General features: G+C 45.4%; 1 protein-coding gene across 3 annotated transcripts in view; it reads right to left on the reverse strand.

Moving 5' to 3' along the window:
• Positions 1–9885: 9885 nt before the first annotated feature.
• Positions 9886–24482, reverse strand: part of NFYC (nuclear transcription factor Y subunit gamma) — a 52563-nt gene continuing 37966 nt past the window's right edge. For all 3 annotated transcript variants that reach the window (XM_081921210.1, XM_081921209.1, XM_081921211.1), the window contains exons 6-10: positions 17660–17833; positions 16433–16591; positions 13252–13359; positions 11741–11800; positions 9886–10877 (exon numbers count right to left, since the gene is read on the reverse strand). In XM_081921210.1, the coding sequence (XP_081777336.1) occupies positions 10761–10877; positions 11741–11800; positions 13252–13359; positions 16433–16591; positions 17660–17833 (618 nt within the window). In that variant the 3' untranslated portion in view covers positions 9886–10760. The remainder of the gene's footprint in view (positions 10878–11740; positions 11801–13251; positions 13360–16432; positions 16592–17659; positions 17834–24482) is intronic.

A 24482-nucleotide genomic window follows, 5' to 3' on the forward strand; every position in this document is an offset into this window, starting at 1 on the left:
GTTCGAAAGCACGTCAAAGTGCAAGTAGATAAGTAGGTACCGCTTCGGTGGGAAGGTAAACGGCCTTTCCGTGCGCTGCTCTGGTCACCAGAAGTGGCTTAGTCATGCTGGCCACATAACCCAGAAGCTGTACACCAGCTCCCTCGGCCAATAAAGCGAGGTGAGTGCCGTAACCCCAGAGTCAGCCACGACTGAACCTAATGGTCAGGGGTCCCTTTACCTTTAAGGAAAAGTGAGATATTTTGGGATAAAATCAGAAATCAGAATGGCTTCTCTAAAACAGGGATGTCCCTGGAAAACAGGGACATTTGGAAGTCCTACCTCTATCCTATGCACAATGTGTGTTTGTGTGTGTAAATAAAACAACATACTGTAGACACCACAGTCTCCACTGACCTTCAATCCAAGGAAACAAAACCTTGAAGTGTTGTAACCTCTGGAGTCTTCAGCTGCTCAGAGAGTTAGTGGCAGACTTTAGGCTCTCAAATTTCAGTGGCATGTCGTGCAACACTAAAATTCAGTGCTCCCCCCCCCACCTTTCACGCTCCATTCTACAGCATTGTTGTGGTGTCCCCTGCAGTGTGACCCCAGTGCGGCCAGACCAGTCATGCTACCCTAAAACCACCTTTGCCAGAGGCTGGGGATTTTGCAGAAACATGCTATTCTTTTCTGCAACAAAATAGTTGTTATGCCCAGGTAAATGTGCTGAGCATCAGGGCAGCAGAAGATGACATCCTTTTGTGAAAAGACGATAGTATTTCTTTGGAGCTGCTCGAGATGGAGTGACTGTCCTGTGAGGAAAGGTTGCAAGTGTATGTGACTTTTTAGTTTAGAGGAAAGGTGAGGAAGAGGTAATGTAATAGACGTTTATAAAACTATGCATGGCATGGAGAAACTGGATAGAGGAAGGTTTTCCTCCCTTTCTCACAACTCATGAACATCCAAGGAAGCTGAATGTTGGAAGATCCAGGACAGAGAAAAGAAAGGACTTCTTCATATAGCACATAAACTGCAGAATTCACTCCCATGGAAGGCAGTGATGGCCACAAACTAAGATGGCTTTAAAAGAGGATTAGGCAGATTATTGGAGGACAGGGCTAGTCTTATGGCTGTGCTCTGCCTCCGTGGTCCGAGGCATACATTGCTGGAAACCACAGGAGAGAGGGCTCTTGTGATCAGGTCCTGCTTGTGACCAGCAGGTGAAAGCAGGATGCCAAACAAGATGGTCCACTGGCCTCATCCAGTAGGTTCTTATGCATTTATTTCACAACACTTTCTCTCTTCACCCCGCTCTTTGCAACTCCATAACCTTCCCGGAGGCCTAGAAATAGTCCAAGCTTCACATCTGAAACCAGCAGAGACAACTTTGGTCTCCGGCCTTCCTTCTGCACATGGTTGCTTCCCTTCCCCTGCCCAAAATCCACTGTTTTGGAGACATCACAGAGGCAGGATCTGCAGCAGCAGCAGCAGCAGCCACCCCGTGCTCTTAGTGCTAAAGTCGGGCATTCCTTGGCCTGCTGCTTTGGGAACCGAGAATCGTTCATGAAAGTTCTTTACCACACAGATTTTGCTCTTTTTAAATGCTGCGCCAGCGAGAGCTTAAGAGTGCTGATCACCCGTTAAAGCTACAATCTCATCTCGAGGGAAAATCCGATCACTTAATCGTTTGGCTGGCTCCTTCCGCCACCCCCCGCCTGCAATCCCCCATCTCCTCAATTTGGCACAAATCTTTTTCCTCGTTTTTTTTCATTCCAATTATAAAAAAAACCTTTTGTTTTTACAAGCACTGCCAGCGGAATTAGCTGTGGTGTCCCTGAGATATCCTATTTATCACTGTGTAGGCGCAGCCACTGGAGCGGACAAATGACCCCAGGGGAGGTTTTAACATGTGGGAAGCTGTGCACAGGGTGTGACCAGGGAAAGGGCCATAGCTCAGTGGTAGAGCATCTGCTTTGAAAGCAGAAGATCTCAGTCCCCAGTAACCTATCCAGGTATGGCAGTGAGAGACCCAGGTATTACCCCTAGAGTGCTGCTGCCAGTCAATGTGGCCAGTATTGAAGTAGAGGGGCCAATGGCCAGACTCGGGATAAGGCAGCTGAATTGTCTGGGGGAGGCAGAGTACACAGTCAGTCCTAGGTTTAATCTCCAGCATAGAACCTCTGATTGAAAGCCTGGAAAGGAACTGCCAGTCAGTATAGAGACAATACCAAGCTAGCTGGACCAGTCGTCTGACTTGGTGTGAGGCAGCTCCCTATGTTCCTATGAACACCCAATACAGCCAAATGAAATGCAGACCTTCCACATGTCCCTATTTTCCAGGGACGTCTCTGATTTAGAGAAGACATCCCGGTTTCTGATTTCATCCTGGATGTCCCACTTTTCCTTAAAGGTAAAGGTAAAGGTACCCCTGACCATTAGGTCCAGTCGTGGACGACTCTGGGGTTGCAGCGCTCATCTCGCTTTACAGTCCAAGGGAGTTGGCGTACAGCTTCTGGATCATGTGGCCAGCATGACTAAGCCACTTCTGGCGAACCAGAGCAGCACATGGAAATGCTGTTTACATTCCCGCCAGAGCGGGACCTATTTATCTACTTGCCTATTTATCTACTTGCACTTTGACATGCTTTCAAACTGCTAGGTTGGCAGGAGCAGAGACCGAACAATGGGAGCTCACCCCATCACAGGGATCCGAACTGCCAACCTTCTGATCAGCAAGCCCTAGGCTCTGTGGCTTAGACCACAGCGCCACCCACATCCCTCACTTTTCCTTAGGATGTCCATATTTTTATTGGAGAAATGTTGGAGCATATGTGACAGGGAACTGCCATCGGAGCTAGAGGTGGAGGGAAGGCTCCAGAGGGATGCCGGAGAGGGTCCCAGTAGGGAGAGAGGCAGCCCATCTGCTGGGGAAGGAAATCAGCATAACACCAGTGGAGAAGGGGGGCAGATGGGGGAATCGGAGAGGAGGCTCCAGGACTCTTCACCGGAGACCAGCGGGGAGAGCACGGGTCCTCCGCTGCCCACACCCTCCCTGCGCAGAAGACTTCCGCGCAGGGAGAGTAGGAGGAGACTTGGCGTCAAAGAACTTCTTTGCTGGAAGAAGTTCAAGAAACGCCCACTGACGGATTCTGCCAGCGACTGAGACAGCCGCGAAGTGAAGGGCTGTCCAGACAGAAAGGGTTCAACCAGGTAACCTAGCCAGGAGTGGCGGCAACTTACGCACGAGCAACCCCTTAGAACCATTACGATATGGAAATGTTTACTAGACTCCCAGAACAAGGACCACCCAGTCCAACCCTCTGCAATGCAGAAACAGAACCCCCTGTGGTACATATTTCCTACTGAAGTTTCTGAATTTGAAACAACCTTGCAGGGTTGTTCTGAGGCGGTTGAAGCAGGGAGGGGAGAACCATGCATGCCATGTTGCACCCCCTGGAGGAAAGGCTGAGTAGAAAAGTTAAACAAACAAACAAAAACAAATTAGCATACATAGGGTTGCAGGCTTAGAGTTTAGCAACAAAGTTTACATATGCTTTCTAGCAGTTTAGCTAATTGCAACGCACCTCAAAGAATTATCAGTAGGTGTGAGGTGACTGAGAATGCTTCCTAAGAGATCTCTTCCACTCTTTTCCCTCACAAGCTACAGTTCCCAGGCTTCCCTGGGGAGAGAGAATGACTGCTGGAGCTATTTAAATCTATGGCACACATAAACTAGGGAAGAAAGGATGCAAACGGCAGAAAGAGCAGCTAGTGCCTGGGAAACAGGTGGGGGGGGGAGCAGGGAGAAGGAATTATTATTAGAGGTCCCTCCCAATTTCACCCAGAGGCAACAATGATTCTGGATTTGGAGGGTCCTGTTGAGGCAAAACAGCTGCAGGATTTAAAGTGGAGTGAAATGAATGTCAGTAAGATTAGGAAAATCTTTTTCAGGCCAGCCGGACTTTCATCATTATATTGTCACTGGATTTGGCACAAAGTTGACATTGCAAGGTGAATTTGGAGGAGGTTCACAGGAAGGGTTAAAAGGCAGGCCTTTTCTTAGAGACTACCTTGGCCAGCCTGATCCGAGATGCTGCTGGACCACAGGGGGCAGATAGATTAGAAACATCCCCAGTTGCTCTCTCTGGTGCAACACCAAGTGCAGATCCTCTAAGCCCTTCCTAAGGTAAAGAGGTTTTATGGTCAAGGAGATGGTGCTTTTATGGACAATAGCAACCTGCTCCCAGTCTAATTTGATGTACCAAGTACCCAGGTAGGCACAGCTGGGTAAGGTGAGGACCAGCCAGCTCACTCACCTATCTCTCCTAGAGGAGAGTGTGCATGAAAATGCACATAGTACTGTAGTGAAAATAACTTACCAAAATGCCTTATACTAGGGAAGGCAGCTTGCCAAAAATGTGTATATGAGGTAGAAAATGAATTCCAAAATGTGTTTATTAGGCGGAATTCACACTAATAAGCTGACAAAATTTCATGAGCATTTTTAAAAAACCCATTGCAAATCACTTCAGGAATGTGGAGAACTGAATTTAAGATTGGGAAAATGAAAAATGGAGAGAAAACAAAATGGACAGTGCCACCCGTACTCTAGGGATGGGTGTTAATTCCCCTGTGGTGATCTCAAAGAATGCTGCGCCTGATGAAACTGTAGGTTTAAAGGAGAGATTTGAAGGGAAAGGAAGAGCTGAAGTGTTCAGGGAGGGAGTCCTGTGCAGGGCAGCCAGAGAGAATGGGCAGAGTTGCATCAGAAAGCAGTGAGGCCTCTGAGCAGTGATGGTGGTAGTGTTACTGTTTGTTTGTTTGTCATTTGAAATTATATACTGCCCTATACCTGGAGGTCTCTGTTGGAGTAGCAAATGCCAAGAGCAGGTTTTCCTATCTGAAAAATGGATTGAGTACAGCACAGCCACTGAGAGATGGCACCCAGGTGACCTCCCACAGTAACAGCATCCCAAGTTTTCTGCTGAGTGGAGACACTCGCTTCCTTTTAGCAGAGCTTAAAAAATCTTGCCCTTGCGTGCGTCAGAACGTCCCCTTGATCTCAGCTGAGAAGCGGAGACACCTCCGTCCCCGTACAACTGAAACATCATTCCACTTGGCAACACCTTCCGTCATCTTCCTTCCACCAAACTCGTCCTTTGGATAGGTTATAATTTCACAAGGCAAGGGAGGCACATTCAGCAAGGGGTGCTCTGGGAGACGGTCTGCCGCTTGGGCATCTTAGAAGAGGGCCCTTGATTTATTGTTTGGAGCTATGACGTCCACACGGCTGCCCATTCCCACGGTGGGCCTGGTCTGTCTTCCCTCAGAGGTTGTTGCTCCTGAGTCCAGACTATTTTTAGCAGCCTCCGCTTCCTGGCAATATAAATATACCCGGCATCACTTTACCTTTGTGCTGGTTCCCAAATTTACCTTTTTCCACCCTCTCTCACGGGCAAAGGAAAAACATAAACATGAACAAAATGGAATTTCTTTATTGCTTTTGGCTGTCAGCTGACCAGGGGAAAAGGGTTATTTTATATTAGCCAGGACCAGAATTGTAAGCAGCAAGACTGCACACTCATCTTCCCCATCCTCTGTCTTTTGCTTTGTTTCTAGACATCCACCTTATTTGACAAAATACTCCAAAGTCACTTGAGTAATCTTAGCAGTCATGGAGTAAGAAGAGAGGTCCTCTTGTGGATCAGTAACTGGTTAAGCAACAGGAAGCATTGGTTAGGAACAGTGAATAGTTTTCACGATGGAGGGAGGTAGAAAGTAGAATCCCACAAGGATAGTTACTGGGACTTCAGTTTTTAGACTTATTTATAAGCAAGTTAAGGAGGGGCAATGAGGTGGCCAAGTTTGCAGATGAAACTAAGTTGTTAAGGATTATTTTTCTAAAAAACCAAGGATTCTGAAGATCTCCAGAAGGGACCTTTCTAACCTGAGGGAATGGGCCATAAGATGGCAAACACAGTTCTACATAAACAGGTATATAGAGTGATAAACATGAGGGCAAAATAATCTTTATTTCACATGTATACTTGTGGGGTCTGAACTGGCGGTGACTGACCAGGAAGGAGACCTTGGGGTTTTTAGTTGATAGCTTGATCAACCCAATTTTTGACAGTTGTGAGGGGGGGAAAGGCAAATTCTATGCTGTGGATAGTTTGGAAAGGAACTGAAAATAAAAGTACCAATATCGTAATAATACAAATATGCAGTGTGAATCTTGTGTACAGTTCTGGTTGCCTTTACCTCAAAAAGGATATTCTAGAGTTGGAAAAGGTGAACCAAAATGATCAAGGGGGTGGAGCAACTCCTGTTTGAGGAAAGGTTGCAGGGTTTGGGCCTTTTTAGTTTAGAGAAAAGGAGAGTAAAACATGCTGGAAGTTTACTAAATGATGCATGGCATGGAGAAAGTGGATAGAGAACAGTTTTTCTCCCGCGTAACTCCAGAATTTGGGAACATCCAATGAAGCTGAATGAGGATTCAAGACAGACAGAAGGGTAAAATCTTCCACCCATTCAGATTGAATGAAGATACAGCTGTCCCCTGCATGCTTATCTGACAGAGCTCAGTCACATAACTATGTAACGTTTAACCAGCCATTTTTAAAGAGGGCAATTCGATGCTACTGTCTCCAGAAGAATAAAATAATTAAAATGAGTCCTGCGCCCTCTAGTGACCAGAAGAGGGATACAATTTGTACATTCTGGGGTCGGCCAGCTGCTACAATTGCAAAACACAAAAGGTGCAAAAGACAGAGGCCTCCACTTTCATCTTTTCAGTTCTCAAGCAGGTCTTGCCAGTATAGCAATGCCCCTGGGAGATCTCAGAAACCAGAGTGGGGTTGAGGATGAGACTCTGGTGCTCCAGTAGAACTTGAGACTGACAGAAGTCTTTAACTACACATTAAGGTTGCAAACTTAAATTTTAAAGAGACTAGTTAAACAAAAGGTGCTCCCTAACCAATCAGGTTACATATGTTATTGTTAAAGCTTTAGGTTCATAGGACTTCTGAAAGTTGCAGATAGTGCTTCAGACATTGTCTTAGAGCCAGGCATTCTCCCATCACTCTCCTAAATTGATGCTGTGATGTGCATGTGTTTTGAAGCACCTTCAAAGCACCTCATTTTAGTCTGATGCAAACTTAAAAAGGTAAAGGTAAAGGTACCCCTGCCCGTACGGGCCAGTCTTGACAGACTCTGGGGTTGTGCGCCCATCTCACTCAAGAGGCCAGGGGCCAGCGCTGTCCGGAGACACTTCCGGGTCACGTGGCCAGCGTGACATCGCTGCTCTGGTGAGCCAGAGCTGCACACGGAACGCCGTTTACCTTCCCACTGGTAAGCGGTCCCTATTTATCTACTTGCACCCGGAGGTGCTTTCGAACTGCTAGGTTGGCAGGCGCTGGGACCGAGCAGCGGGAGCGCACCCCACCGCAGGGATTCGAACCAACGACCTTTCGATTGGCAAGTCCTAGGCGCTGAGGCTTTAACCCACAACGCCACCTGCGTCCCCTGATGCAAACTTAGGGAGGTTTAATTTAGAAGACCTTATTTTATTAGATGGTATAAGACATGGATGGGTAATCTCAGGCTCAGGGGCTGAATGAAGTCCCCCAGGTCTCTCTGTCTGGCCTTTGGGGAATTTCACCAGTCATCAGCTCTGCTTCACACTCTTCCGGGTGTAATGGGACTTCGTATTCCATTCTCGCTCACTTGGACAGTGTGTGAGAGTGTGTAGAAACTAGCCAAGTGGTACAATGGCAACATTTTCATTCATTACTCTGCTTGGTTTTGACCCAGGCCCTGCCCGCCTCTGGTATTCCCCCCCCCCAAAAAAAAAGATTACCCAGAGGGGAATTTGGCCCTTGTTGTACAGGTTCCTCACCTTTGGCTTCAAACTTTATTCACTGGATGGAAGACATATATGGTCATGGAATGATTGGCAGTGGTGTCCAAACTTTTTTCAAAGTGGGCCCCCAAAATGGACTCTGGACATGCCTGGATTAAAGGAAACGTATCCTGCCCAACTGCATGTTGTTAGGTCTGAGGGTACATTTTCCTCTTTTGGGAGAAGCAACGAGAGCAAAATTTACAGCACCTGCAGCGACATCTCCCAGACTGTGTGGTATGTGACTGTGCCAGGGGTAAAACTGCTACAGTATGCTGAGAAAGCAAGCAATTAAATAATGACTGACTCCTGTAAATCCAGCATATGCACCCACTGAGGAGGCTGCCTGCTGTGTCTCTGCTTGATTTGTTGCTCTGGTCCTGCTTCCATCAATTCAGCTTGCTAGGCAGGGATGGGAAGCTTAATGTTGCGTTCCTGCCCAGGTCACTCTTCCTTCCAATTAGGAAGCAACCATCGTTCTCACTGAAGCACAAAGACAGGGGCTCCACTGAAGCGGGGTGAGTGAGTTATTTTAAATCTTTACACAGGCTAGCACATAACCTTTTTTAGGCGTAAGAGCCAACTGAGCTCCCGAAGACTAGGACATCCAATCGTAATAAGCACGCATGTCAGAAAGGCTTCAGATAACTGTAGGATTTCTGATGGTATTTTCATGGCTTCTTCTATGTCTTGAATTTTATTGTATTACAGTTTGGAATTCATAGAATTGTAAATGGCATTGGTTAGACATACACTTGCTGTAGGGTAGCTTAGCTGCTTCATTTTACACTCCAGACCAGCTGTAAGGGCAGCCTCCCGAAGAACACATTACAGTAGTCCAATCTTCAGATCCAGAGCATCAGCATCTTAGCCATACTAGATTTAGAAGAAAATCTTCTTTTTCACTCTATAAATATCCAGGGATTTGGAAAGTGTGAATTTAAAGACCGTAACAAATTAATTCTTTGGGCAGCTTTCAAGACTATTCAAGTGCACAAACTGACCATTAAGCAGACATTTTCTCTCTTTCTGGAACTGGCTCCCTCTGGACTAGCCAGATGCCCACAAAGGCAATGTTAATCGTGAAAGACTTTGCTTTCTTGACTTGTCCCCCCCCCCCCAACTGGAGACTGTGAGCGGGAAACCGCCACTGTCACCCTAACTTTGGAGTAGCACCATCTCAGAGATGCTTTGAGGTGTGGTTTCAATTTTGAAATGAAAAGTGAAGGTTTTCACAACTACGCCATGCAGAGGGGGGAGATATACCATCCAGAATGTTACAACCAAGGAAGATCTAATTTCAGCTCTCTGCTAAACCGTAATCCCAGCTGTGCCATCATGGCACAGTCACCAACACCCAGCCTAACCCAGACTTCCCCACTGCTCTCTCTGTGTTTTGAACTATAACTCCCATGCCCGACATTGGCAATGCTGGCAATCATAATCCAGAACATCTGGAGGGCAGTAGGTTGGGGAGTGATGACCCAACCAATTCCAGAATGAAGTCTGCTATATACAGCTCAGTTTCTCCAGGGAGGGATGCCTGGATACAAATGTGTTAATAGCCACAAAGCAATGTCTGCCTGTACTGACAAAACCAACTCCAGCCTACTTCGCACTCTGGAGAAATGCCATCAAGTTTACTAATTTTGAATTCCTTTCCTAATAATACTGAACTTGGGTGCTGAATTGTACCAGTCAGGTAGGCAATCTCAGCATTCTTGGGGAAAGGGGAACCAAGAAGTTTGTGGGGAACAGGAACACTATGGCAGATATCAGCCTTCCTTTTAGGGCAAGGCCAAGCCTTCCAGTGTTGTAGGACAGGGCAGCAACCTTGCCTCAAGCAGTGGATTCTAGGGCAGCCTTGAAATTCAGTAGATTTGTCACTTTACCACTACAGGGGAAGATGCCAGTTATATCTTCTGCCACTGGGCCCAAGTTGTCTTGGACCATCCAGTGGGGGCTGTTGGGCTGCTGATTTGAGAGAAGACACACGGCTCTTGAACTATCATACAAAACAAGTTTATTGAATTTCATGCAGCTTTATTTTACACATGCATTGACTGAGACTTCATACAGGTAACCAATAACTCATATCTGCATCCAAACCGAAAGTATTTCAAAAAAATAGTTCAAGGCAATGTTAAAGCCTATGGGGCAGCTTTCCCCAACGTGATTCCCCACCCCCAATGCCCTAGTCCAGAACATCTGGAGGGTGCCACACATTTGGGAAAGCTGCCTTCAAAAAACAGGTTTAATACAGAATTGCTGGGGCTGGTTTACTCCCCTCCCTGCCCCCTCCCTCAGAAGCTGAAGTTAACAATACTTAGATCTGGGACATTTAAAAAAAGAGACACCTTTCACACACATACACCCACACGCAGGCTCGCACACTTCCTGACTGAAATATGAAGATGGGGATATGTCCAGCTTATGCAGCCAACGCAGGGTTGTTTGCGGATGAAAGTCCTGGAAGATGAAGTTTACTGGACAGGGAACTGGGAGGGACAAGGAAAAGATGCTGCCCCAATGAAGAAACAGGGAAACAGATACACTGCTTTTGACTGAGCCCTATAAAAATTCATCAGTTATATACAAAGCAGAATTGCTGAGCAATGTAGAATTTGCCATTTTCTTTTAAAAAAAGAAAAAGAAAAATATTGCAACATTGTCAGTTTGTGGGGTTTCCTTGTCTGCCACCAGATTGAAGCAGTTCATAGAATACAACGTAGATTGCTGCCCTTGGCAGGTTTATATCAAATGCAGATATATATTGGGGGAGGGATGGAGGAGAAGAGCTGAAGAGGGCCTCTGGTTGGCAGTACAGCAGTCAAGATGGTGTATCTTCCATAACATCCCACAGCCCTCTGGCTGAACCAACTCAGTCTCCTGTAACTTGTGGGGCCTGTCCATCTGTTGTCTGATTGGTGGACTGGATGAACATGGGCTGGGTGATGTCCTGGCCGGCAGGCATGGTCACTTGCTGGATCTGGTAGAGCTGTTGGAAGAGAACAAGCAAAGAGACCCACTGAGGTTCCTTCTTCAATGGATACATTCAAATACAGAATCGCAGCATCTTGGAACAACCGTTACATAGGCAAAAGTGAGACCCACTATGCCAGGTCAAGCAGTTTAATAAACAGACTGCTGATGCAGCGTACTCCACACCATGGTCATGTATGATACTCAAGGAGTCCCTACTTCAATGAAAGTGAAGAATTAACACAGCCACATACATCCCTAACAACATCATTGCTCATCCCAAAGGCCCAGCTAGTCCAGCATCCTGTTCTCACAGTGGCCATCTAGTTGCCCATTATGGGGAACCTGCCAGAAGGACCCGACCGCAACAGCCCTCTTCCCACTTGTGATTCTCAGCAATTGGTACTGTGAAATATTGCCTCTACAGTTTCCCTTTCTCCTACTATAAGTTTGAAATAATCAAATGGAGACACAGACTTAACTTTGCAGAAGCCATGAACTTCCCAAGCTTTTCATTTTTTTAATGAAAATAAGAGGCAGGAAGATGGCCAGATAGGAGCTAGAGAAGACTCACCTCCTTCTGAACTACATCAAGGTGTTCTAATGTCAGAGCCCCCCTGGATCAGCCCAATGACCCATCTAGTCTAGTATCCTGTTCTCAGTGGACAACAATATGCTTATAAGAAGCCCACAAGCAGGACCTGAGCACATCAGCATACTTCCCACTTCTGATTCCAAGCAACTAGCATTCAGAGGCATACTGCCTCCAACTGTGGAGGGAGAACATAGTAGCATCATGGCTAGTAGCCACTGATAGCCTTGTCTGATCCTCTTTTAATCCAACTCAATGGCTGTCACCATGGGTTGTGAAGCTCATACCTGTCCGTCTGTAAACTGGCTGAATTGCTGCTGTCCCTGCTGAACCTCCGTCTGTGCAATCTACAAAATAGATGATTGATTTATTGACATTTGCAGCCCCACCATGTAAAAACAAAAAAGGAGGTCAGAGCCCACTTGCCTTAACTGCACCCCCACACAGAGAGACCATTTTAATTTTAAAGACATGCTTGCCCCACCAGGCGGCTCTTCTCTTCGGCTGGTATCAGAGCCCTTTGGTTCACAAATCTACCTCCTTGCCCCCATTTAACAGAACAAGGCAAAAAGAAAGGATTAGAATTATTCTATGGAAGTATCTTCAACATACAAAAACACAGCAATTTGCAAAACAAATTTTCTTCATCAGAGAGATTAGAGAGAATAAAACCACATACGCCTAGAGGAAGGGTGAGGACAAAAGGATGATTGAGGCTGCTTTGTTATGCATGCTAGATTTTCAGATTATTTTGCTCGTGTGAATTATTTGACCAAAAAATGCCATGGTGCCTATTGAGATTGGATGGATGTATTTCACAGGAGGAAGCGGTAGACACCTGGGGGGGTGGAAGTGATATTGAAAGCCTCAAGACAAGCCTTTGATATAGGCCAGGCATAGGCATACTCGGCCCTGCAGATGTTTTGGGACTACAACTCCCATGATACCTAGTTAACAGGGCCAGTGGCCAGGGATGATGGGAACTGTAGTCACAAAAGATCTGTAGGGCCAAGTTTGCCTATGCCTGCTATAGGCCATTCACACAGCCAGCTGAGAGAAGGAAACTGCGTGCATGGAGTAGGAGGGGAAAGGCATATGTTTTTTAAAAAACTGAGTGTGTTGCTAGGCTGTACCTAAAGATGCATCCCAGACCTGAAAGAGCAGGAATACTGTTATACCGGACGTAAAAGTAAAGGATGCTTTTAACGAATGTATTAACAGTGACTAAAAATGGTTCTTGCAAAGTACTGGAAATCAGATATGGTGACTGAACAGAAATAATGGCTGTGTTAAATCTGGCAGGTGGCCAGAACAGAAAAGCTGACCTATACAAGAAAGGTGGGAGTGGGAAGAAAAGGGAAGGAATAGCATTTAGCTGAATGTGCCAAACACTGAAGGAGGCCTGTGCCAAATAACAGCCAGGTATTTGTATTCCAGCATGTGTTCCAGGACAGGTTGCATCTTTTGTATCTTGTAGTTTTCTCTGATGCATGACAGGTATTTCCTGAAAGTGCACGTTAACTGCAATTTGTTTTCTGGGAGTTGTCTTTTGATGGAAATTCTGGAGATCAAGCCTCGGGACCTTGCTTGAAAAATGAAGGGGTGGGGTAGGATGGAGTAGGTCCAAAACAGGTTTCCGTACTTTTTAAAATGGAAAAAGGCAGGCAGCAGAAAAAAGACCAAGGAAACTACTGCCACTCCTTTGCCTGAGTGACCAAGTTCAGGAAAATCCACTTCTTTTCAACAGACTAGGTACATTTAAACAGCTATTAACAAGCCACTGGACCTCAGTTTATACCTGTTGTGTGTTGGCTGCAAGTGTCTGGATTTGGCCCTGGACCACCTGGGCACCAGAAACGGGCTGAGTTAAGCGGATATACTGCAGCTGACCGGTGTTGAGATGTACCTAGAAACAGTAGGAGATGGCACATAGTTGGTAACCTAAAACATGCAGGCTTTACACCCTTGTTTCCGAAAGAGAGAGAGATACTACACAGGGAGGGTTAAATAAAGTCAGGGCTGAAACGTGACCACATGTCCCCCTTTTACATTATCCCCCTTGACAGCAAAACAATAGGAGCATGAAAGGAATCAGGCAGAAATATAGGTATCCACATGCTGCTCTTCAGTGAAGGGGAACATGCAACCTAGCATTTCTGATTGAGCTATAAGCTACCATGTTATGTTCTGAATTATTACTACAGTATTACCTATGTCAGTAATTGTATACAAAAAGTCTCAAAGCAACTTAACAATAAAAAATACAAAAACATAAAGATAAATTAAGAGCCTTAAAAAAATAATAATCAACGTACAACACTATAAGGAGGGTAATTCTTACCCCACTACCCTAAAAGATGAGCACCTCAGTATAGGCTACTTGACTACCAAAGGCAAATGGAAATATTAGCCTTGCATCTACAAACTGACTGTCATAGGGCCAGTTGTGTTTTTCCGGGGACAGCATTCCAAATAGTCAACTTTCTGTCCTTTAACATTAGACACTTGTGTACTATATGCATGGACCCCCCCCCCTTTTTATTAGGAGCAGGTGGGAGAAGATCTTCAGACAGAGAAAGTGTTTTAATACCTGTCACTGATGCCCAAACAATTTGGAGCAGAAACTATGAAGCTTGCAGTTTGCCCCCTTGCCGATTTCTCCATGATGAAATATTTTTCTCTAAAGGTCATCACCCTGTTACAGGCAAAGTGTAGCCCCCTGTAGCAGATATACTCTATGTGAGCACAGGCACCTCTATGCATTTGTCTTTCAGCAACAAAATTTGCCTTCAGGGGCAAACCCTGTTTGCCACGAAAGGCCCCTAGTTAGATTTTAACCATAAGAGCTAACTCTGAAATGGACAAGGCAGACTTTCAGGGGTTTAACTATTATCCTACTGCTCACAACCAGAAAGCTTTTGTCACAGAGTTAAAGTTAAATCCCACTGCCTCAAGCTGTTTTGAGGTGCACCTGCAAAACCTTTTCCTAAGGTAGGCTGGGTATAGTTTGCAAACACTTTGCAGCACACACACAGACTTTACATAACACTTGAACAGTTTATTATTTAAAAGCATTCATATATCTTTTCATGTTGTTTTAAGGACTGCAACCCGTCCTGGTTGTACAAAGCAGACAAATGAATATTTCAGCGCTGAATGCAGCTTTGGTAACAAAAGTTGAAAGACGATGTGATCTTTGACTTAAGAGCACTGAATATATATAATGGTACCTCGGGTTAAGTACTTAATTTGTTCCGGAGGTCCGTACTTAACCTGAAACTGTTCTTAACCTGAAGCACCACTTTAGCTAATGGGGCCTCCCGCTGCTGCCGCGCCACTGGAGCCCAATTTCTATTCTCATCCTGAAGCAAAGTTCTTAACCTGAAGCACTATTTCTGGGTTAGCGGAGTCTGTAACCTGAAGCGTATGTAACCCGAGGTACCACTGTATTGTCAAAGTGTGCTGTGCAGAACATACAAATGACAGCCAATCCTAGCCATAGGGCTTGCGGCCTATGCGACAATGAACAAGATGTGCGCAAAATGGATGTGTGGATATATGTGAGAGACAAGGAGTTGGCTTGGTGGAAAGAAGGGAAGGCTGTCAGAGGCATAAGGCATGCTCAAAAATTTAATGAATTCAGGTCCCCCCCCCCCAAAAAAAAAATTACTTTCAGAGCCTCACAACTCTCTGGCAGCCAAGCACGCAGTATACCCTCACTTATCTACATGAATGTATGCAATTAGCTGCTGTATATAAGGATCTGTTGACTGAGATATGACGCCAACAGTGGCATCAGAAGAGCACGACCATGGCTCATCCAAGTCTTCCTCTTTAACCCATTCCACCAAGTGAAAGAAGCAGGAAGGGAATGAGCTCACTGGAGCCAGGAGCTCCCACCTGTAGCTCACCCATCTCTGTATCTTTCATGGTAAGCACAACTGCTCTGGTGGCAAAAAGTCTCTGGCTCTGCCTGCTGGAGGATCCTCTTTCGCTCCCTGAAACTCTGGACCCTTCCTCCCAGTATTATGCACAGTTTTAGAGCCACTGGCGTAAGTCTTCAAGAGAGGAAGAAATGGAGACAGAAGAAATTTAGAAGAGGAGCATGAATAAGAAAAAGGAGGACATTCAGGCATAAGGTAGACTGCTGTGCAATGAATGGAAGGACCTTGAAGCTCACACAGAAGAGAAACAGCATGGATTTGAGAGTCAAGTGTCCAGAAAGCACTCCAATATGTGCTGGTGGCAAGGATGACACACATACCCCCGCCGCCGCCAAATGCTCCTACACATCAAAGAATGCTGTGCAAATGGAAAGCTATCATGTCAGGGTGCCAGGCTCTATCCTAATCTTCTTCCTGATTAGTTGGCTTTTACAGAAAATTGTGGTTTATGACAAAAGAGTTATAATTATTTCAGCGATTATTTGCAACATGCAAACACTTAGCTGGACTACAGAAGTGTTCAGACTTGAGAGCACTGCACCACATATGCTTTTTCTGAACTTCTGAAATGATGGCAGGAAGGAGGGGTACAGATGGTTTGCGAGTGTGTGTGGGTTGGTGGGTATTTGAAAGTGCAGCACAGCAGAAGGCAGAAGTGGGAGAAACACACAGAAGGGAACTACTGGGTTCTTTATTGTAGCACAATGTTCTTTAACCTTGGGGCCCCAGATTTTGTTGGACTACAACTCCCATAATCTCTGAGCAATGGCTAAGTTGGCTGAGGAGCTGCAGTCCAACAGCATCTGGAAACCCAAAGTTGAAGACTGAAGCCCACTCAAAGCAGTGATGGGTGCTGAGCAGACAGAAGTAAACACAAGTCCCTAACACAGTGCCATTTCTGCCTTCTGAGTTGTCATAAAAGCAGGATATCATCGTCAACAACAACAGCCTTCAGAGAGAAGACCCTCTTGAGAACAAGGGTCACAAGAGGACGGCCTGAGCACAAAGAATAAGATTAGTCGGATGCCTCCTTACCGGTATTTGCTGAATTTCTCCAGTATTGGTGATGATCTGCTGCATGACCTGCATGGTCTGCCCAGTCCCACTCTGTGCTGGCTGAGCCTGCCCCTGTGGCTGAGCCTGGACAATCTGAACTTGCTGCCCTTCTCCGACCTGCATAGTCACAGGGGTGGTCTGAAAGAACAGAGCACAAGAGAAGCATCCTGAGCCTTGAGGTATCCCAAATATACCTGAAGCCTGGCTGGTTCCCTGCAACAGCCAGACTGTATAGAAAGAGAAAAACCCCCCACAGACCCTCAACTTTTTCCAAGCAATGACCCAATCTGCCAGAATTTCTCTGCTGACTACCTTCAAGGAAATGCAATGGATAAGATTCTGATTTACACATTTTGTGGTAAAAACAACCCGAAAGAGGAAGTGACTAGTACCTCCACTCCCAGAGGAAAGTGAAAGTCGGTTAGAATCAGGACACAGCTATGCAGCTCAGTTGCTTTCTACCTGAAAAAAAGACTGCATTTTTAGGTGTTGCTATTGTTAAAACTATTATTGGTCCAAAACCCCATGTCAATGTACTTCAAGACATCTGCCAGTCCATAATCTAAGGTGCCCAACTTAAGTTTCTACACTAGTCTTAGTACTTCCAAAGAACTGTCCATCCAGCAGCCAAAGGATCTTGCCACGTTTCTGGGTGACTCACCAGAGTGCTGGCATTTTCCACTAGGAAGTGGAATGGGCTGCGGTATTATCTAGGACATTTGTGGTTTCTGCTGCTGCCAGAGCTAGGGAAATTCAGGCCTAGGGACCAAATATGGTCGTCCAGACCAGGACTTTTTTCAAGCAGAAACTCATTGGAACTCAGTTCCAGCACCTCTCAGGTGGGCACCACTGCCATTTTAAGAAAACGAGAGGTGTTCATGGTGAGTTCCGGCACCTTTTTCTAGAAAAATAGCACTGCTCCAGACCTTTCCATCTGGCCCTCAGAACTCTCCCTTTGTTACGCCCATTTGCTGACCACATCCCTTGTTAGCTGTGCTGTGTCCTCCTTGGGCACTTTCGCCTGGCTGGAATTTATCACTTAACTGTGATAATGCCTCTTGCTTGCCTGTATGGAGGATGGAAAGGGGTGCGTGTGGTGAAGCCGATTTCGCATGGCCAGAGCGTACCAAGGTAAGTCACACACGTGGCACTCTTCAGCCCACCTCTAACGCAGAGCACAAGCCCTCAGGAATGCCATTTACCAACCTGCCCTTGCTGAGGCTGTGCTATGATGATCTGCCCTGGCTGGATGGTCGTGGTGGACGTGGTCGTCTGCTGCCCTTGCTGCTGCCCCTGCACCTGGACAGCTGCAGGCTGCTGAGCAAGTGTGAAGTAGTACTGGACAGGCTCTGCCGGGGTCACAGCCTGGCGCACCTCCTCCTGTGCCAAAGGAAAAAAGGGGATGAAAAAACAGTTCATCAGTTGAAGCCCTCTTTGTGATATCCAGTATAGCAGCCTTTGCAGTGCTTCGGAATGGGATGTTCAGATCCTAAGTAATGTGCAGCAAGTCTATGCCTACTGACCTGAAAATGATGGGCTTCAATGGACTCAGATAACAATGCTTGTCTCTCCACTGTCAGAAACCTTATGGTGAGCGTCCCCCAATTTTTTTATTGATTTTATTTTATTGATTTTTTGTTATATGCAAAAACATGACACCAAAACAAACAAACAAACAAACCCAGATACCTTATGTTTGATTGGTTTTGTGCATCTATCAGCCACTTTGCTCAGCATTCAGTCCTGCTTTCTGCCCAAGCACATTGTAATTTGAATTATTTAAAGGAAGCCACAAGAGGTTAATGTGTGCTGCATACATGGGACATCCCTCAAGGGTTTGGTCTTAGCAGAAAGTAGGCCAAAAACATCTGGAGGGCCGAGTTTCAGGAAGCCTGTCCTAGAAGGTCACTACAAGCAGTGGAGAAAATGGCAGTCCTCTAGCTGAAAATCTAGGGTGCTACAGCCAGTAGAATGGTGACCTGGAAAAAGGAACACCAGGGTTCAAATCGTTGCTCATCTATGAAGTTCACTGGGCAAATCTTGCCTTGCCATCTCTCCATCTAATCTACCTAGGTATGGGTGAAATGGGACAACCTCTCATATGCCACTCTGAGCTTCCTGAAGCAAGGGTGGGGTGCTAAATGAACTCCAGAAGGAGAAAAATCACTCCCATTCTGAATTCTCCAAGGTGGATTTGGAGAGCAGAAATACCTCCTTGATCATAACCACTGCAGGCTGGATGAAAACTTCTCTGTAACTCAAATGTCTGAGTGTGTATGGTGTAGGTGGGTGGGTTGCCCTTTCCGGAAGCATGTGGCCGAGAAAATTATTTGTACCATCTGGACTAGTGTTGCTGCCCCCTGCAGATATGGGCAGCGTTGGGTAATAAACAGCGTAACCTTTGGGCAGGAAGCTTTCATAGACTGCTTTTGGGCCCCCATCAAAGCTGTGAGTTAATAATAATGAATTATGGTGATAATCTAGGGCTCAAAACCTGGCTCGGGTGTGTGTGTGTGTGTGTGTGTGTGTGTAAGAACAGCATTCTCTTCCCCACTTTGAATCAGCCTGTAAGAGATGATTTGGAAGTAGAAGATGAAGATGTTTGAAGATGAACAATCCATGGCAGAAGGCGTAAACAACCTTCTCCCAGCCACCACAAAGTCACAGCTGAGAGTGTAGGATGTTTACACATGCTGCTGCATGGGAAATTCTGGTTCTATGTAGAGCACATGCCACAAAGTGCTTGCAAATCAGTTTCTTTTGACTTCCTTTCTATCCTTGAAGGTCGAGAAAGAAACAGGGTATGGACACTTGTCACCTTTCAATTGCCAACTTGAGCGCCAGTTCTGCAAAGCTGTTACACAACTACCTTCTGGTTCAATGGCAGCACACCAAACATCCAGTTCCTAGTACACAGACATGCATACGAAGCTGAAAAGTCTGTAAGTTAGTTACAAGATCCCAAAGTATGTTGAAATCCCTTTTTGGGAGCGTTGGTTGCATCTGAGGGTTAGATGTCATTCATTACTCTTTTTCGTTCAGCCACAGTTGACTTCAATGTGCTCTCCCGCCTCCCCAAAACGGAGTAAATTATCTCCATGTAGGAAAAAGGAAGGTGTGAAGATGTCCTCACCTTCCAGTGTTCAAAACTGTAGATCCTGTGGGTTATTTTGGCTAACTTTACATCTTATGCTTATCAGAGACAAACAAGTTACACAAAGCAATTATCCTCATACATCATGGGGGGGGGGCGCGCGGAAATAGTTCAAGTACAACTTTCATTGTTTCTGAAACATTTTTGAATGCACAGTGATTGGATTTTAATGACTTGTGCTCCTGAACCGCAGTCACAGTCATCCAGCTCTCCCGCCAGTAGTCTTGTAGATTAGTGGAGGCCAAGAGACAAGACCACCAAGAATGGCTGGAATGGATTCCATCACCATAATGTAAGTATCTCTTGTATAAACTTATTGGTCTGTCCCACTCTGTAGATCCAGGGTTGATTGGTTTAAGGGGAGGAAACATCTCTTTACAACACAAGTAATAGATAATGCTTTGCCAGAAGAATGCATGCCTGCAACCCACCCAGCCCCGCTTTTGTCTGAAGGACACACTAGATATCAACCCCAAATAATGCTGTTAAACAAATCTATGGTACAGCCATATTTGGAATACTGTGTACAATTCTGGTCACCTCATCTCAAGCGTAGAGTTGGACGGGATTTAAAAAAAGAAAAACAAGAATGATCAAAGGGCCAGAGCAACTCCGAGTATGAGGGAAAGTAACAGTATTGGGCCTTTTTTTAATTTAGAGAAAAGGCGAGTAAGAGGTGACATGATAGAAGTTTATAAAATTATGCATGGCATGGGGAAGGTGGATCAAGAAAAGCTCTTTCCCCTCTCATATAATACTAGGACCTGTCGACATCCAATGAAGCTGAATGTTGGAAGATTCAGGACCTACAAAAGAAAGCACTTCTTCATGCAGCACATGGTTTAACTATGGAATTCAATTAAACTATGTCCTCATGTTCTTAAAGAGCAAGTGTCAGAACCATTCCTGTTTTCCCTGCTGTGCCATATAGCACTAGAGGGCTGAGGAGCAGGGCTGGCGGTCAGTCCTAAAACTAGGCAAGTTTTAGCTATACAGCAAGAGTTGCGGGCTGAAGGGTGAAAAAGCTAAAGATCCATTTTCTTTTCCTACAGCAACCCTGTATAGTAAAGGGAGGGAAGTCTTTTTTATAACCCAAGGGTAAACATCTCCCTAACCCTAATCCCGCCTCCTCCTCCAGGATCATGACTATAAACTGCTAAGATCTTGAGCAGGTCAATTACCTCTTCTTCCCACACACCTAGTTTCTTCTCCCTCCCCTTCTAATGACACCAGCTTTTATTACATGGTGAAAGCTCTTGTGAGGCTGTTTTGGTTGTGTTTTTTATAAAACGAAACAAAAAATCTTTTAATTTGCAAACTTATGTACCAAGAGAGCTCACCAAATACGTACAAACCACTATCTTACTTCTAGGTGGTCCTGGTTTGCTTTCAAATCAATGACAAACACGAGGTAGTTAAGTGCCTAGTAGATAGGCTGAAAACAAGCATCTCCCAGCAGGATGTGGCCCAACTCAAACTGGGGTAGATGTAAAGCCATTTCTGCTTGGAACACTGCAAAATATTAACTAGGAATGCAAGCTATTAAGATGCTGAGGGTGACTTCATTCTAGACAAAATCTCCATGGAATCTGAAGTGTTGCAATCCTTGGATCGCAATAGGGAGAAAGAGCTGCAGCTTTCCCCACACCTGGCCTCCTGAGGCACCTAACTTACTCTCTGTTTGCAGTGAAGGCTCAGCTGAAACAAAGTCTGCTTTGGGATTCACCTGGGAAAGACAGAAAGTAGAAAAATCTTCAGAGTGTTGCAGCCCAACCAGCTAGAACCGGGGCTGCTGATTAAGCTAGCATTTGTCTGATGCTCAGCAACTTCCTTGGAATTTCTCTGCAGCTAAGCAAGCTCACCCTCCCACCACACCTGCTTTTTTTATGGATAGAAAACCAAGGGCTGCCCTGCAATCTGGCAGCTGGCTGAGTGGAAGCAAGGCCTTTGGTCCAGACTGCCTGTCTGGCATTTCCAGTTGTGTTTCCAACATGCACATTCTCCCCGGCACACTGAGATATTGGAATTGAATTTGGTATGTGCTGTGGACCACAAGTTCCAGGGTTCAGAAGTGACTGCCAATTCTTACGTACCCAAAATGACACAGTCACAAAGCAAGAGGGAAGGTATCAGTAGGGTACCTTGTGGTTTGCATAAGAACAAAAAATCTTTGGGGAAAAACAGCCCAATGAGAACATCTGGAAATGGTGCCCCTGCTGGAGTTATCAATTGTGCTGGAGATAATATCCATCATATTCTGAAGTGCGGGTAGGGGGGATTTTAAAATCACAGAAAGCAGGTGATAGTTCCAGTATTACTGTATGTTTATTCTATAGCAGCTTTCAAAATTCCAGACATATACATGCTGTACTAGCAGTAATGGAATTTAGAAACAGGCACTCCCTGTGGTTGTCAGATGACAGAAGCAGAGGCTGCTGTATTGATGAGAGATTGAATTTCAAAGACAGCAGACCGTCCTTACAGCAATCCTGGAGAGTCAGCTTCCTCAGAGCTGAGGAATCAAGGCTATCTTAAGCTTCCAAGTAAAAGCTCTTAGATAATCTTGGAGCTCCCCAGTGACAGCCTTGCCCAAATAGGAAGCTTTCCCTTCTGCAGTGACTAAAGACAGATTCTCACACACTCCATATCAAGCCTGTTTGTGTGCCTGCAACCAAGAAGTACCAGATTCAATGGACCACATTCTCTTAGATTGTCCTTTACATAGCAGACCTCGCCAACTGATGCTGAGTAAAATGTTGGATTTCCAGCCCACAACTACGAGAAGAAATCAAATGAGGCAGATCAGGACAAAGATACCACTGCTCTAGTAGCTTCCTTTTTAGCCACAATTTTACCCAAAAGGGTTCCCAACGAACCATCCCCTTGGGAAACAGACTGGGTGTAGCAGAACATCTAAGTACACACGACCACAGTGTGACCCTATAACCCTTGACAGCTTCACCCTTGTCCTTTTAATTATCCCAGTGATTTGAAATGTTTTATATTGTGATGTATTTTATATTGTGAGGTATTTGATTTGATTTGGAAGTAGCTGGCCCCAGAATCTCCCTGGATCCAAGGTGTTTAACAGAAAGGAACAGCATTTTGCAGCCCTGAAGGAGAAAGCTAAATTGTGATTTGTTGCATTCCTGCAAGGGGAAATTAGCAACTGCCATCTATTAACTCCACTTGAACTGCACATTAACATCCCCACACAGTAAATAAGCTTGCAGAAGACCATCAGCTTGATGTTCTCCAGATGTTTGGACTCCAACTCCCATCAGTCCCAGTTAACACAGCCAATGGTCAAGGATGATGGGAGCTGCAGCCCAGCAACCAATTCCCCACTCCTGAATAAAGGGATGTTGACAACATTGCTATTAAGAATACTTAAAGGTCTCTGGTTCATGTAACCCAGACTAATTATGTGTAGCTTCATTTACTTCACCCTTTCCTTTCCTCCCCTCCTGTTGCCTCCTGAACTGTCAAAATTTAGTTTATAATTTCTGCGGAGCCAGGGACCTGTCTTTTTTGCTGATGAAACTGCAAATGTCCCATGTACAGTGATGGCTACATTACTGCAAACTTCTCTCTGAAGGTCTTCCAAAGACATTGTCTCTGCTATAAGACAGGCACAATAAGGCACCGCCTTCAGCATTTTTCAGGAACAGTGGAATACAGAAACAGTGGGATACAAAAATACAAAACGCTCTTAGTATTCAATTAAGTAAAATTATATAGCAACATCTGTACAGAAATGCAAGTCTATTTATGAGTAAAGAAAGATGGTAACATAGTTGTAGGCGTTAGAGAATGAATACACACACACACACACACACACACACACACCATAAATATATATGGTTTAATGTAAAGCTGTGACCTAAGTGTTGATCCTTAACCTACTCTAACACTGCAGTTGCCTCCAACCCCCAATGTCACCTCACAGCGACTCTTCAATACAAACCCATTATATGTTTCAGGAGAACTGCAGCAGCCTGCCGCTGTAAACATCCGACTGAAAGCCCCTTCAAGCACCATACAGCTTCCAGTCAAGGATGTTTACAGGAGCAACAACTGCCGAGAAAGATTCGGGATGTGACGTTCCTGGGGTGGCTCAATCCTTGTGGCAGGGAGGACATGGGCCCTCAATGTGGCCTGGGCTGGTGCTCTGTACGGCTTCTTGGAGGAACTGGAGTCTTCTGGAAGACGGTGGTTCTTCTAAATTAGGAAGTCCATGTTTGAACTATTTGACCAGCACACTTACAAGGTGTTTTGACCAGTCGGATGTCAGCACCTTAATGAAAGTTCCAGATGGCTGTGAGGAGAGTGTCATAAACCTGTATGTATCCAGTCTCTAAGCTCCTGGCATAAACTGAGGGCATTGTGCACAGGTTATTGCTTATGTAATGGGAGCCTGCTGTGCAGCTAATCAAGTGCCCAATTGTGCATCTGTGGAAGGGTGCATGTGTGTGTGCTCAGCACTTCAAATCAACACTCATGCTGCTTTTCACAATTTCTAAAACATTCAATTATCCTTCTCAAAAGGCGCCAGCAATACCATTTGTCACTCCAACAAGACAGAAAAGGTAAGGGTTTTGAGAATAAGCCTCATTTAATATAGGCTGGCAGTCTAACTATACCCAGTTTAAATATATATGCAAAAAGTAGAGTGTTGAAGTTGAGTGAATAGCTCTTTCCCACCCCCACTAAAGGAGAAGATGTGAACTCTGGCGGCCATGCAGGTCAGCTGAACTTTGTTCATATATAACAGTCTAAAATCCGGTTCTGTATGACATCCACTGTCTGGATCTTGTGTCTTACCCATTCATTCAAGTCACTATCCCTATTTCTTCCCCCAACCCTTTGTGCATC

Source organism: Podarcis melisellensis (assembly GCF_964234715.1).
Source record: "Podarcis melisellensis genome assembly, chromosome: 8".
In the NCBI taxonomy this organism is placed as follows: domain Eukaryota; kingdom Metazoa; phylum Chordata; class Lepidosauria; order Squamata; family Lacertidae; genus Podarcis; species Podarcis melisellensis.